The sequence below is a fragment of the Lasiosphaeria miniovina genome (genome assembly GCF_030549165.1).
Source record: "Lasiosphaeria miniovina strain SMH2392-1A chromosome Unknown B0T26scaffold_8, whole genome shotgun sequence".
Classification (NCBI taxonomy): domain Eukaryota; kingdom Fungi; phylum Ascomycota; class Sordariomycetes; order Sordariales; family Lasiosphaeriaceae; genus Lasiosphaeria; species Lasiosphaeria miniovina.
The window spans coordinates 1402436-1414791 of NW_026848227.1; the positions used below are offsets into that span (position 1 = coordinate 1402436).

Below are 12356 nucleotides of genomic sequence, written 5' to 3' on the forward strand. Positions count from 1 at the left end.
AACTGCTGGTGGTGTAACCCGGAACAAGCTCTAGATCACTGGGTCAAGAAAGGAAAGGCACTGGAAGAGAAGAAGAAGCGTGAAGCTTCAAGCGCAATATCAGCTGTTGTTGTATATAATGGTCTTGCGAATCTCTTAACGCAGACAAATTAGAGTCTGTTATTCTCAACCAACTTTTTTACGCCTCAAATCGATCTCTCTGAGCATCAGCCACCTGCTTGGAGTTTACTTGCCAAACTGCACAGCCCTGTCAATTTGGCTACAAAGCCTCCCAGCAACATCAACACGGCTATTGAGCCGCATATTGGAAATGAGAAAATTCGATATCTCCAAGCGCCTTAGCCGCAGGCCCGTAGCGAGCGAGCTCAGCATGCGCACAACGACTAGTTGGATTTTCTCACAAGCTGTTACGATCCTGGCCCTCTGTGCAGGATGCGTCACAGGCTCTTGCGTGGTTAGCCAGCAAGGAGTGGGGTTGGACCCACCTTCTTGCCCAGGTGCATTCAATTAAGGAATGCTCAGTGGGGCCGGCGCCAAGACACACTGAGCGCGACCAAGCATGGCTAAGCTGAGTGCTCAGTTGTAAGAGAAGGCAGGTACGCCTGATTAAGGTGGTCACGATGGAAGGAACAAGAGGGCGAGCAATGACTGGCATTGGTAAAAGACTTCAACCTGGCCCTCGGAAAGGAAGGTGGGCGAGGGCCACTATTTATATACATAGTTGGGTGGCTCAATCTGGCGGGTCCCTGAGCTAGGTGTTTGGGGCTAGCTTGTGGCGCCTGGGCCGGGCCAGCTGTTTGGGGCCAGCTGGTGGCGCCTAGGCCAGGCCGGGCGTTTGGGGTGCTCTTTCTTTATATTAAGTATATCACCTTTACTTCCAAGTCCATCACCCTCATGCTGCAGCGCCGCAGCATCGAGGACGACGCCGCTGAGGAGTATTTAACTATTCTCGCCTCTACTACTACGGTGACGTGCTCTACGGCGACATGCTCTACGGCGACGTGCTCAATGTGCTCTACGGTGACGTGCTCTACTACGGCGGGTGTAGAGCCCTGAGAAGCAACGATGAGGATGACGTGCTCTACGGCGGGTATAGAGCCCTGGGAAGCGACGACGAAGATGACGTGCTCTACGGCGGGTATGGAGCCCTGGGAAGCGACGACGAAGACGACGTACTCTACAGCGACGTGCTCTACTACGGCCGAGGTATTGAGCGTCATAGAATTGACTTTATTTGTGTCGGGCGCGTTTAGGTTGGTGTCGGAGGGCGACCTTGTATAGACGCTGGACGTTCCCGTCCTTTCCGATAATGGAATCGGGCAACTCGCCGCTTTATAGTGTTGACTTTGTTGGTGTTGGGTGCGTTTGGGTTAGTGTCGAAGCGCGACCTTGTATAGACGCTAGACCTTCCCGTTCTTTCTAATGATAGAATCGGGCGATTCGCCGCTAGATAATTGGTTCTCGGGCTAGCGGAACCTTCGTCGACGCGGCTAAAGACTGTCCTGATTCCCCAGGGCGAGTTCTCTTTAAGAATCGCTAGTGACCACGTGGAGCTTTTGGCGCACCTGAGTTCAAAGAATCGTATTTAGCATCATATCCTTGAGGCAAATACAACCCTCGGTCTCCTTTCAGGTAGTGGTGCGCTTTTAAGCAAGCTCCTAATCTGTTATCTGCATACCTGAACATCGCATTGTCTCCCTGATCTCTTGACCCGTAGGACCGGCATAGAGGAGGCCTTTAGACTCTTGGGCTCTGTAGCGCTACGTTCATTTCAGCATCTGGACGCAAAATCCGCCAACTATCTTCAATCAATAGCAAATCGCTCGCCACAAAGAACCTACTACCCAGACTACCTGCAAGTCATAGAAACCGTGTAGTGGAATAGCAGCCTCCTATTACTATCTCAATACGATGCGTTCTGGCAGATGGCCCAAGCGATCTAGAACCACTTCAAATCCTTTTGAGAAATCTTCTTTGACATTACTAAGGAAGCTGTTGCTCTAAGACTTTGGGGTGAGTTGTCTGGGCTGCTTGTGGAGTGGGCTAGACTCCGAAACGCAGCCTTTCGCGTATCTGAGTTCGGGACAGAAGTCGGCCGTGGGAGCTGCAACGATAATTAGCAAAATCTCTCTTAGTACAACCATTACTATCATAGCAAAGATGGGCGATACCTGGGACCCTTAAAAGAATGTAATCGCGCTAGCCTTGTCGCGCAATACCTTGACGCTAGGGTCTAGCGCTCTTTGTTTCGTCCGTAGGGCTCAATATAAGATATTATCCGCTAGGTGATAGGTGGGAGTTTCAACGGAACGACAAAGGTCAGCCTATAAGTCAATCTTGAGAATCTCTGGCTACTGTTGGAGTCTATTAGGGAATTTTGGTGTAACCTGCACACCTCTCTTGCCACGGAGAAGAATAAGTACCGAATCATATTCTTTTTGGCCTTTCTGCTATATGCGATAGGCGCCAAGTAGAAGATCGTTTAGGTGCTGATGGTTTTGAGTATGCCAGAGCGTAGTACCTCTGTCTGCCTACTAGCAGAGCTGTCCTTCAACCTTGCCATCACCCGAGCGACATTCAAGGGCAATGCGACCAAAGTTGTAAGTTGGCTGGCTCACGGTAGAGAAGAGTGTCTAGAATGGCGGCGTCACCGGAATTACAGAAAAAAGAATCGGGAATATATCACACGTCGTCACAATCTGTAGTATCCCGAGTTAGAGAAATTGAAGACGCGATTTGTCAACGACTTTGTAAGAGAAGGCAGGTACGCCTAATCAAGGTGGTCACAATAGGAGCAACAAGCAGGGCCAGCAATGACTGGTATTAGCGTAAGACCTCAACCTAGCCTGAGCTAAAGAGGTGTGCAAAGGCCATGGTCTATATACACGTGAAAGGGGTTACGAGTCATCCTTGCGTAGCCAGGGTAGTAGTGGCGATAGTGCGTGGCCCTGTTAGCGGTGGCAATAGTGGCGATGGTGGCGAGGGTGGCTGATGCACGAAAAGTGTAAATAGCTTCATTACGTGAAGCGCTGGTGGGAGCCCCACTAATAGCGTTCGGCGCTAGCACGTGACATAGCGGGGTCTGGGGATTTCCTACCTTAAGGAAATCGCCGCGCCCACCTAGCCTTAGAAAAATCATTACCTTTTACACTTTTTTGCTTCCTTCTCGGTTTTACCGCTTCAGTGGCCCTGTGATGCCTGATTGAGCGAGGGAGCGCCAAGACAGGGTCATATGACCGGCACGTGTAATTTAAGTACATAGGTACATAGGGAAGCGGGGCTTAGCCTGACGCGGTTAGACCGCGTCTGCCCCACCAAAGGACCACATAAGGTCCTCGGCAGGGCAGTGCTCCTGAGCTTCCTCCCTCGATCATCAAGTTACCTACCTTTTCACAAATAGCTACCGCATTCCGTGATCTAGGTGACGATCACTCTTCACCGTGGTGGCGTTGGCCATGGTGGCTACGAGGGTGGTTTCCTTACAACTTGAATACCCAGCTGAATGGCGCATGGATCTTTCAAAACCCAACTAGTGAGCCTTATAGATCCTATATAGATATCGCTAGTATTATATAGTCTGTTCGAGATTTTACGAGAATAGCCAAGCGGTCTCTCAACAGCAATACATAGATTACAACAATAGTATATGTGTCGCTATCGGGGCTACCGTCATTGACGGGTCGAGCATGTCACTTTTCAGCCACGAGTCAGCATAGCTTCTAGACCCCTAAACTTCTGGATTTCCTCAACCTAGACCCCCGGACTTCCTCAACAGCAAAAATTCTACTCTACCACAAAACACCTCACTGAACATTCAACATTCATAGCACAGAATAACCCTCTCCCAAATTTTGATAATATTACCACTACCACTACTACTCTGAATAACGAACTACCCCGGATCCGTAGTCTTCAAGATGCGCAGCTAAACCAAGCAATTCTCGATTGGTTGGATAGCATCTAAGATCAGTTAGATAGCACTTAGAATTGGTTAGATAGCATCTTGTTACGATCCTGGTTCAGGCGCGCAGGAGGCTGCACGGAGCCTCCCACTATTGGCTGACGCAAGGAAGTGGGGTAGTTCCCCGCTTCGCTCAGGTGCAGCCAATAACGGGGCGGTCAGTATGATCAGCATGGTCAGGGCGATCAGTGAGGAAACTGATCGCACTGAGCACACTGACCGCACTGAGCTCACTGATCACCTAGGACCAACTCTCTGATTGGTCCGCCTTAGATAGATATATACGACGACCGTAGCCACGGTCTCAGATAGTTCTTGCTTGGTTCTTCAAGCAAGCAATACACATTCACTGCACTCATACACTTTGAGTGGCATTCCGATTTGACTGTATTACCCGTGTGATAGGAGCTTGCCCTTTGTTCTATCTTCATAATTACCAACCCCAGCATTCTGTGGAGCCCGTGCTCCCTTACAGACAGACGACCCTGACAGTCGAGTGGTTTGTAATACATCTAGGCCGAGCTACGGAAAAACTCAAATGATTTCATACAGCTACAGAACTCATAAAGATACGCCCTCAATTCTAGGACAACTCTTCTACCCCTGAGATCTCTTCGAAATAGGGCTTCGATACTCGATACCTAACTGCCTAACCACAATTGCTCAGATAAGCTGACTAACTAGGGCTGAGGTACGCTGTATTCTTCGGGAACTTGAACCCCGACTAGCGAGCCTTATAGATCCTATACAGATATCGCCAGTATTATATAGTCTGTTCGAGATCTTACGAGAATAGCTAAGCGGCCCTACGACTTTAATAATATAGCAGCTATCTTACGACAAATGGATTTAATACTAATACAAGACCAAATGAAAATATCAGAGATACAGCTTCTTCTTCCCAATAAGCTTCTGGATTGAGCAAGCGCTTTATTAGTACAAGCTCTTTATTTTCGTGTCCAGCACCCAGCTTCGGCCGTCCCAAGCTGGCGCACTGTGTAGCCCAGCATTCTTCAGAGTCTCTGTGGAAGGCAATGCAGGACTAAGCGAGACCCGTATCTTCTCTCCCTGAGCGCCTGTGGAAAAAGGCCTCAAAAACTATCAGAGAGCTTCCATACATGAGCTGCGTGGTACCGCTGAAAGCATTGGCGTCTCTTTCGCCGTATCGGCAGGAACGGTATCACGAGTTGATCTCAGTCCCACCGCTTAAACCCCGAAAGAGCTTGTAAATAAGATTGCAGCCGCCATCGACAAGGCGTTAACAGGTAGTTCCGTAGCACGAGAATTCTGTCTCGCTGCGGGAATGTATCCTTGTCTCTTGCCTGTGTTCGCTCTCAAGCGGCTGGCGAGGGCGCACTGGGGCAGCCTTTCGAGGGAATAGCAGCGTTACTTGGTTAACTACGCCCTCAGCTTAGTTTACCTCCAGCGTACTAAGCGCCTTGCGAGTTTTGTTAGTAACCCTAATCGTAAGCGTAAGCTTCAGCGCGAACCAGCGAATTTGGGAAGCTACGACGAGTTCGACCTACTCATCTACCTAGAGGGCCTTCTCCTAAAGCTTGAGCAGGGCATCTTTATCTGCCCGGTTCAGCAAAAGATTGCAGCAACCATGACAACGCCCCCTGGCAGCAAAGGTGCCGTCATGCAGCTGAACATGGGCGTAGCAAAATCCGATTATAGGTAGCGATATCCTCTAGCTCTACCAAGAATTTGAGTGTCAAGAGATACTACCAACGAGAGCGACGAGAACTTTAGCGTAAAGTTTGGACTATTAAATTATGGCTGGTTACTACAGCTATAGGGCCCTGAAGTCTAGGGCACTGTAGCGGTTGTATTGGTGTAGTTATGGCACTGTATAGTACTGTGGAAGCACAGCACCACGAGACACTGCATAAGGAACTGTACAGCGGCACAAACCAGTACACAGCGTTATGAAGTGCGATTTGGTGTGTGTGAGGCACTGCAAATTGCCGTGGCCGAAAGCAGTGCCCAGAGAGTAGAACCCCGGGCGCGGGTAAAGCAGTAGTTGGCTTTTACCACCTCTTTTCTCAAATCAACATTCGGACCTTCGTCGCAGCCAACCGACTCCTTCAACTAATCTACCTGCCTCACAGCTAGCTGACTTCCTTTCTTACCCTCGAGATGGACTCTGCAATCGCTCAAATACAGGCTGTTCTAAACGAACACAATACATCAATCCAGAACCTCAATCAACAGGTTACTAACCTGACGAACCAGCTCAACACCCTATTGACTGCGATGACGGCGACTAATCGACCGGCTACCCAGCCGAAGCCCTCGCTTCCTGACACTGAGAAGTTCACCGGAACTGACTAAGATACCTAGTTTCCTTCAATTTGAGTCAAGCTCCGTATCGACGGCCCTGCCCTCGGCGACAAAGAGGCTCAATTCTTCTACGTCTACGGTCGCTTGGACCCGAAGGTCAGAACCTTGTGATGCCTCAGCTGGCCCATGCTGAAGACGATGAGGACGGCGCGTACAACCCTCAAGACCTTCTCAATCAATTGAAGCTACTTCATGACGACCCGAATAAGGTCCAACGTGCTGAAGATTGTCTTCGGAGCTGCAAGCAACATGACAATGAGAGCCTCACAGCTTACCTTGTTTGGTTTGAAGGCAACCTCTACAGAGCGAAAGACAACAAGTGGGAGGACAAGATCAAGATTGTATTGCTGCATAAGGGTTTGAGTATAGCGTCACGCAAGCAGCTTGCAAGGCAGATCATTCTGCCTACCGATTACAACGGCTACGTTGAGCTCTTTCAGAAGCTCAATGGCGGTTAGAGCTACGGGCAACCCGGCTCGCATACAAAGGACAGCTTAGACAAGATATACGTCAGCCGCATCGGCAACGTCAATGTTAACGATGTTTGAACTTTTTGAAAGAGGTAAAACGGCTGATTAGAAAAAGTAGAAAAAGTGGAGTACTGGTGGTGCGATTTTTGCGATTGGAGGAAGAAAATGTGGGTAGGTACTGGTGGTGCGATTTTTGTGATTAGAGGAAGAAAATGTGGGTACTGGTGGTCCGATTTTTGTGGTTGGACAAAGAAAAAGAAAAAGTGAGCAATGGTGGCCCATGTAATTGGTCGATATTGATGTGAATGATAGCTCGATCTTGTGATTAGATGGCAGACTGGTGGCTCTTGTGAATGGCAAGACTGAAGATGACATACAAAGGGAGCACGACAGCTAAATACATTACGGACTCAGAACCTTCCGACGGTTCAGAATGCCCTCAATCTGGCCGCGAGTATGTAGGCCTGGCTGCTCTGCGTGCTGAGAAAGCCCGTATAGATCGACGATTTCACAAAGACCTGTCTGACTGACCAGTTGGCCACCCTATACAACAATACACACCTGTACAATATTCCATACATCCGCACACAGCTACGAACAACTGTCGACAGCCCGACTGACAGTTTCTGACGGTTTTCTAAGGATGGATTTGAACGCCTCGGGGCGAGGCTTTTTTCGAGGGGGAGATGATGTCACAGTCGCCACAGGGCTCATGTAACAAGATTGATTCTATTAGCTACATTGTATTTGGGGTGTGGCCCATGTGCCTCACCACCCACGTGCTTAGCACCACCACCTACTTCTCCGCTTTGCTCTTGTCAACGTTTATCTCCTCTGGCCATTCATGATCAAAGAAGAATCAGTTCCGACCACCCATTCCGGGCACGTCTGGTCGATTGGCGGCGTCCTGTACAACGGGGTGGCCCTGCAGCTCCGGGTAGAACGGCTTCAAAATGTAGCTTAATTAGCTCGGGCTTCATCTGGCGTTGATGCTGAAGCATCACGAAAGGCATTTTGAGATTGACCATGCGCTGGGAGAGAGAGACATTGAGGTTGTAAGGCTCTTCTCCTAGCCATCGAATGTCGCAGTTAGGCGTCAGCTGCTGATGGTCCCCGACAAGAATCAGCTGCTGGAGGCTCGGGAAGAGAGCCGACGTAATGTTGGCCTCTCGTGTCTCGGCAGCCTCTTCGATCAGGAGAGAACGAGGCATCAATGCAGCTAAAAAGCCACGAAACTTGGTGAGGCCCGTCGTGGTACACCCAACAACTTCGATGCCCTCAGAGTCAATTAAATTAATGTCTCTAGCCCACTTACTTACCTTAAGATGTTTACATAGGTAAACATTCTGAGCGAAGAGGGAGGTGAGCTTTGACGTGGTAGCTTCCAGCAATTTAGCCTGCAAGAGCTGGTATACTGCACCGCGCATGTCTGGGCAGATGCAAAACAAATCGCTGTTATCTGCCAGTGCACGCGCAGCAGCGCGCTGCCAACGCGAGACATGCGAGGGTTCTCTGCCAGACCACATGTGAGCCAACTCAATTAGCTGGCCCCTGATACGGCCCAAGTCTTCCTCGTCTTCGGCGATATTGTCCAGGTCGCCGTCGAACTCAACTTCACGCTTCGCCTCGGCCTCATCCAGGTCTTGCTGGGTTGGATGCTGGTCCCGCAAGATCCGAGCTGGAATGAGGCTCTCACCAAGCCAGAGCGCAAACGGCCCCTCCTCAACATCAGTCTCCATGCTTTCGTCATACAACGATGATAACTGATCCTGAGTGATGACCCCCGCATCCAAAAGTGCAGAAGGACTAATGAGGTTGTGGTTGTCGCCAAAGACGGCGCTAACCAAGTCTTGAATGGCGTCAATGTTGGCGCGATGAGAATGAACAAGGCCTCGATGTCGCTTGTCTTGAACTTCTTGGTAGCGCTTGCGAGTCTCTTTCACCGTGTGGGGTCGAATCATGGGACTCTCGGTCCTTCTGCCAACTCGAAGGATATTGGCGCCATTGTTCAAACAGTGGATAAGAATCTGGTCCAGAGCGTGGTTCGTCTGGGCGGCAACAATAATCGGCGGACCTCCTTGCTTGCGGCGGGTGGAAAGGATCACTTTAATCGCCTCTATGGATGTAAACGTCTTTCCAGTGCTAGGGAGGCCCTGAACAATTGCGAGCTCGTTGGAGACAATTTTGTGTACGCCTTCGAGTTGCGAATCGTCTAGTGTTGAAGCTCCTTGAAGGCCAGGAGGGCCACCCTCTAGAACATGAAAGGTGCTCATGGATTCTCGCAAAGTATCGCCGTTCTCGGTGGCGCGGTGGATGAGTGAAGAGAAGTCCATCCAAGGATACTCTTCAATGAACGCGGGTGGTGTATCGTGGACATGGTTGCCAATAAGATACTTGTCCAAAGGCGAACTAATAGGGTTGTTAGTTCTGTATCATATGACGCTGTAAAGGGGTAGCCAACTTACTATGTCTGAGCGGCGTGCTGCAAGCCGACGAGTGCGTGGCGTACTGACTCGAAATACCCGTTTCGAGACTCAACCATGATTAGTTCCAGGTTCGGATCCAAAACGGCATCCTCTGTATTCGCCCACATCAGATCAATAAGTGGCGGGTCCTGGTCAAGGCCATCTCGGTATAGCCGTTGGGCAATTGTGGCGATCTTGCAGATTGTCTTGAAGTTGTCATCCTTCGTAGAAATCGCGACGATGGTCCCCGGCCTGAGTCTCTTCGATTGCTGCCACTTAATCCTGCATGTCGACCGCTTTGTCGAGAACTCGACGCGTGCGATAGGCCGAGGCGTGACATTAGATATGACTTGACTCGAACCTGAGAGAAATGCGATGATCAGCGTGAGTGTGTTAAAAGGCAAGAATAGATAGAGCATGCCCTGGTGTAGATGCATGAGAACTCATCATCCATTGGTACCTTCTTGTTCTTGATCGCATCTTTGTAGAGTCCTACGGAGAACCGTAGACCCTCAACTCCTTCGCGACGCAGGATCTCGTATTACGCCTCAAGATAGGCCTCCTTTGAGGCCCAGGGAGTATGGACGGGATTCTCTGGCAGATCCTTCGTGTCATTTTCAGTTGCTAGAATCTCGCGAGCTTGTGGGAGCTCCGAATTCGACTTCCAGCCCTGGGTTGCCTCAGGGCTAAAGTGGACATGCTCGTTGACAATGTTGAGAGCGCGCTGCATTGTGTCAATCTTCCCGAGCTGGGACATGATGCAAGCCCCACGGCAGTGGGTGGAAGAGATCGGGACAGTAGTTCTGTAGGACAAAATTGAGGAATGCGAGGGCGCAAAAATGGCGGGGTACTGCAGCTTAGGAGAGTGGTGTATTTGAGGAAAATGCACGGAAGGGAAGAAGGCCCGCAAGAATACAGTGTGGCTAGCAGTCAAGTACAAGGCCCGACTGCCCACTTGGCAACGCTAGGAAGAAGACGCGGTCCGCAATAATTGACGCGAGGTGACTCGACCAATGGTAAGAGCGAATTGGTGGAGTCTATCAGGTGCCAGGCGGGGGTGGACGTGTAGGATGGGGCTGTTGTCCGAACAAGAGCGATGAGAGCCAGATCTTCTCGCGAAAAATGGCCATTTTTCATGGCTTTTCGCCAAAAGCGAGCACCCCAGCCATGCCAAGAGAGTGTTTTCTGGGACGCTTTCCCGTTTTTGGCAGCACTTTTCGCCTGAAAAATGGGAAGCCGCCCGCCACCCCTGAACCCCCCATGAAGCCAATGTACCGAGCTAATGCAAGCCGTGGCTAACTGCAATAAGCCAGAAAACTGAGCCGTGATGACCGAATACTGCCGTTTTTTTGAGTTTTGGCGAATACTCAAATCTCGCTTTTCGGGGGCCTCTTTTCGCAAAAAATAGCCAAAATTAGCAACAGGCCCCTGTTCCACGCCTGTAAAAAGTAACAAGAATGCGAGTGAGCGCGCGAGGACGTCGTGAAGCTGGCTGGTGATCTGTTTTGTGTAGAGATTTGCTCCCAAATAGAATGACCTTCCAACCAACAAGCCTCCCATGGCGACTTTATTCATTCTGGCAGCTGGACTGGCCAGACTGGAGAGAATGGCCACGACAACGAACACACCATCCAGCGTTGAACAACGAAGGCGGTGAGTCTCCTTGGGCTTAGCAATCTACTCTATTTACGGCTAGTTGGACTAATCAGGGCCCCATGTAGTACATCTTGGCGTAAGCGCTTCCAATAGGGGTTGCAAAGTCACCCCTTTTCGCGAAAAATGGCGAAAACTGGTTCATTTTTCGCGAGAAGATCAGGCCCTGAGGCGGCTGCGGTTACCCCGGTACCAAGGTCTTCTGTAGAAGGCCAAAGAATGACAAAGAAAGCGTATGCTCAAATTCGAATGAAATAAAGGAAGGAGCTTAGGACCACATGAGCAGAGCATGGTGAAGTCGGGTTGATGGTGCAGTCATGAGAAAGATCAGCTGATAGTACGACATCTCATAGCGACTTGAAACATGTTGGATTCAGCACTTCAACTTTCTTTTTTCCTCTGTCCTCCTTCTCTTTTTGGTCCTGCCAGAGGGCCTCTATTATAGTTGTAAATGGTGGCAATGGTGGTGGCAAAAGTAGCCACACCAGCTGAACTGGCCACGTCATTTCAGCTCCCCTGAGCCTCTTTTCACCTCGGGTGACCACACTAGAGCTCAGCTGGGATGAGCTCTATTCCACATGCAACCCTTGTCCATCTGACAATAGCCAATCCAACAAAACACGGCTTTGTGGGAATGCGTCTAATCATTCAGAGCTATCATTTATCATTCAAATAATCTTGACTATTCTTGAATGCCTTGAACCAAAAGCATATATTTCTCCCCCTCAGAGTAGGGCAGCGGAAGAGCGCAGAATGCCACCACTAGCTCTACCACAGTTGCTGTCACCAGGAAATACAAAAAGTACTGCATTTAACCTCTAACTTCCTAACCCTCCTAGGCAGGCCGTCACAACGAGTCTCCGGAAGACCTACCTCTGGCCTATATAAGGCCAGTTCTTTCCCTTGGATAGATTTCCTTCCTTCCTCAAGTAAGTCATGCACTCACTACTCTTTGCATTTATACCTTCCTCAAGCCATGCACTCACTACTCTTTGTATTTATATCTTTCATAATACAACTCTTCTTTGTCTTCTTCAGCACTCTCCCTGTCCAAGAAGACCCTGGTCACAGGGCAGAGTTCTCTACAGCCCACGAGGTAGACTATTGAGCAGAGTTCTCACAGCCCAGGTAGCAGGCTTGTAGCAGAGTTCCACAGATCTGTAGCAGTCAGGCTGCTTCCCTCAGTGCCTCTCACAAGGCACTGTTATACGAGACCGTAAGGCATAGTTCCTGCGATCTACCCTGCACTTGGCTCTTACGCTAAACCGCTTCCACTCCCTCCCTACCACACGCAGTTCATCAGTTCCAAACCCGTTCTGAACTACGCTGCGACGACAGGCCCGCGAAGACGCTCTTCAGGTCTCTCGGATGCACTTGCGAGAAGTCGAGGTATAGGCTCTGGTTGAGCGGGAAAGTTGCCGTGTTGTCATCGAGTGTCACGTTGATTGTCACGGCAAGTGCAGA

At 50.0% G+C, this 12356-nt stretch overlaps 2 protein-coding genes across 2 annotated transcripts; both read right to left on the reverse strand.

Annotated features, from left to right (window-relative positions):
• Positions 1-7385: 7385 nt before the first annotated feature.
• B0T26DRAFT_792580 (AAA domain-containing protein) lies at positions 7386-9996 on the reverse strand. The gene is made up of 3 exons (XM_060446872.1): positions 9683-9996; positions 9240-9593; positions 7386-9183 (listed from the first exon to the last, which is right to left on the reverse strand). Exons 1-3 carry the CDS (start codon positions 9691-9693, stop codon positions 7623-7625), a joined length of 1926 nt encoding a protein of 641 aa, XP_060290167.1. The 5' UTR covers positions 9694-9996; the 3' UTR covers positions 7386-7622.
• On the reverse strand, positions 9676-10261 carry B0T26DRAFT_730819 (uncharacterized protein). The gene has a single exon (XM_060443025.1). The coding sequence runs from the start codon at positions 9994-9996 to the stop codon at positions 9781-9783; it is 216 nt and encodes a 71-aa protein (XP_060290168.1). The 5' UTR covers positions 9997-10261; the 3' UTR covers positions 9676-9780.
• Between the last annotated feature and the right edge of the window lie 2095 nt (positions 10262-12356).

Excerpts from the sequence above, each read along its gene's own strand:
- B0T26DRAFT_792580 (XM_060446872.1), bottom strand. Across the intron at positions 9,184-9,239 it reads CAGCACGCCGCTCAGACATA|TTCGCCTTTGGACAAGTATC; the intron begins GTAAGTTGGCTA and ends CAACCCTATTAG.
- B0T26DRAFT_730819 (XM_060443025.1), bottom strand. The coding sequence starts at position 9,996 with ATGTCCCAGCTCGGGAAGATTGACACAATGCAGCGCGCTCTCAACATT.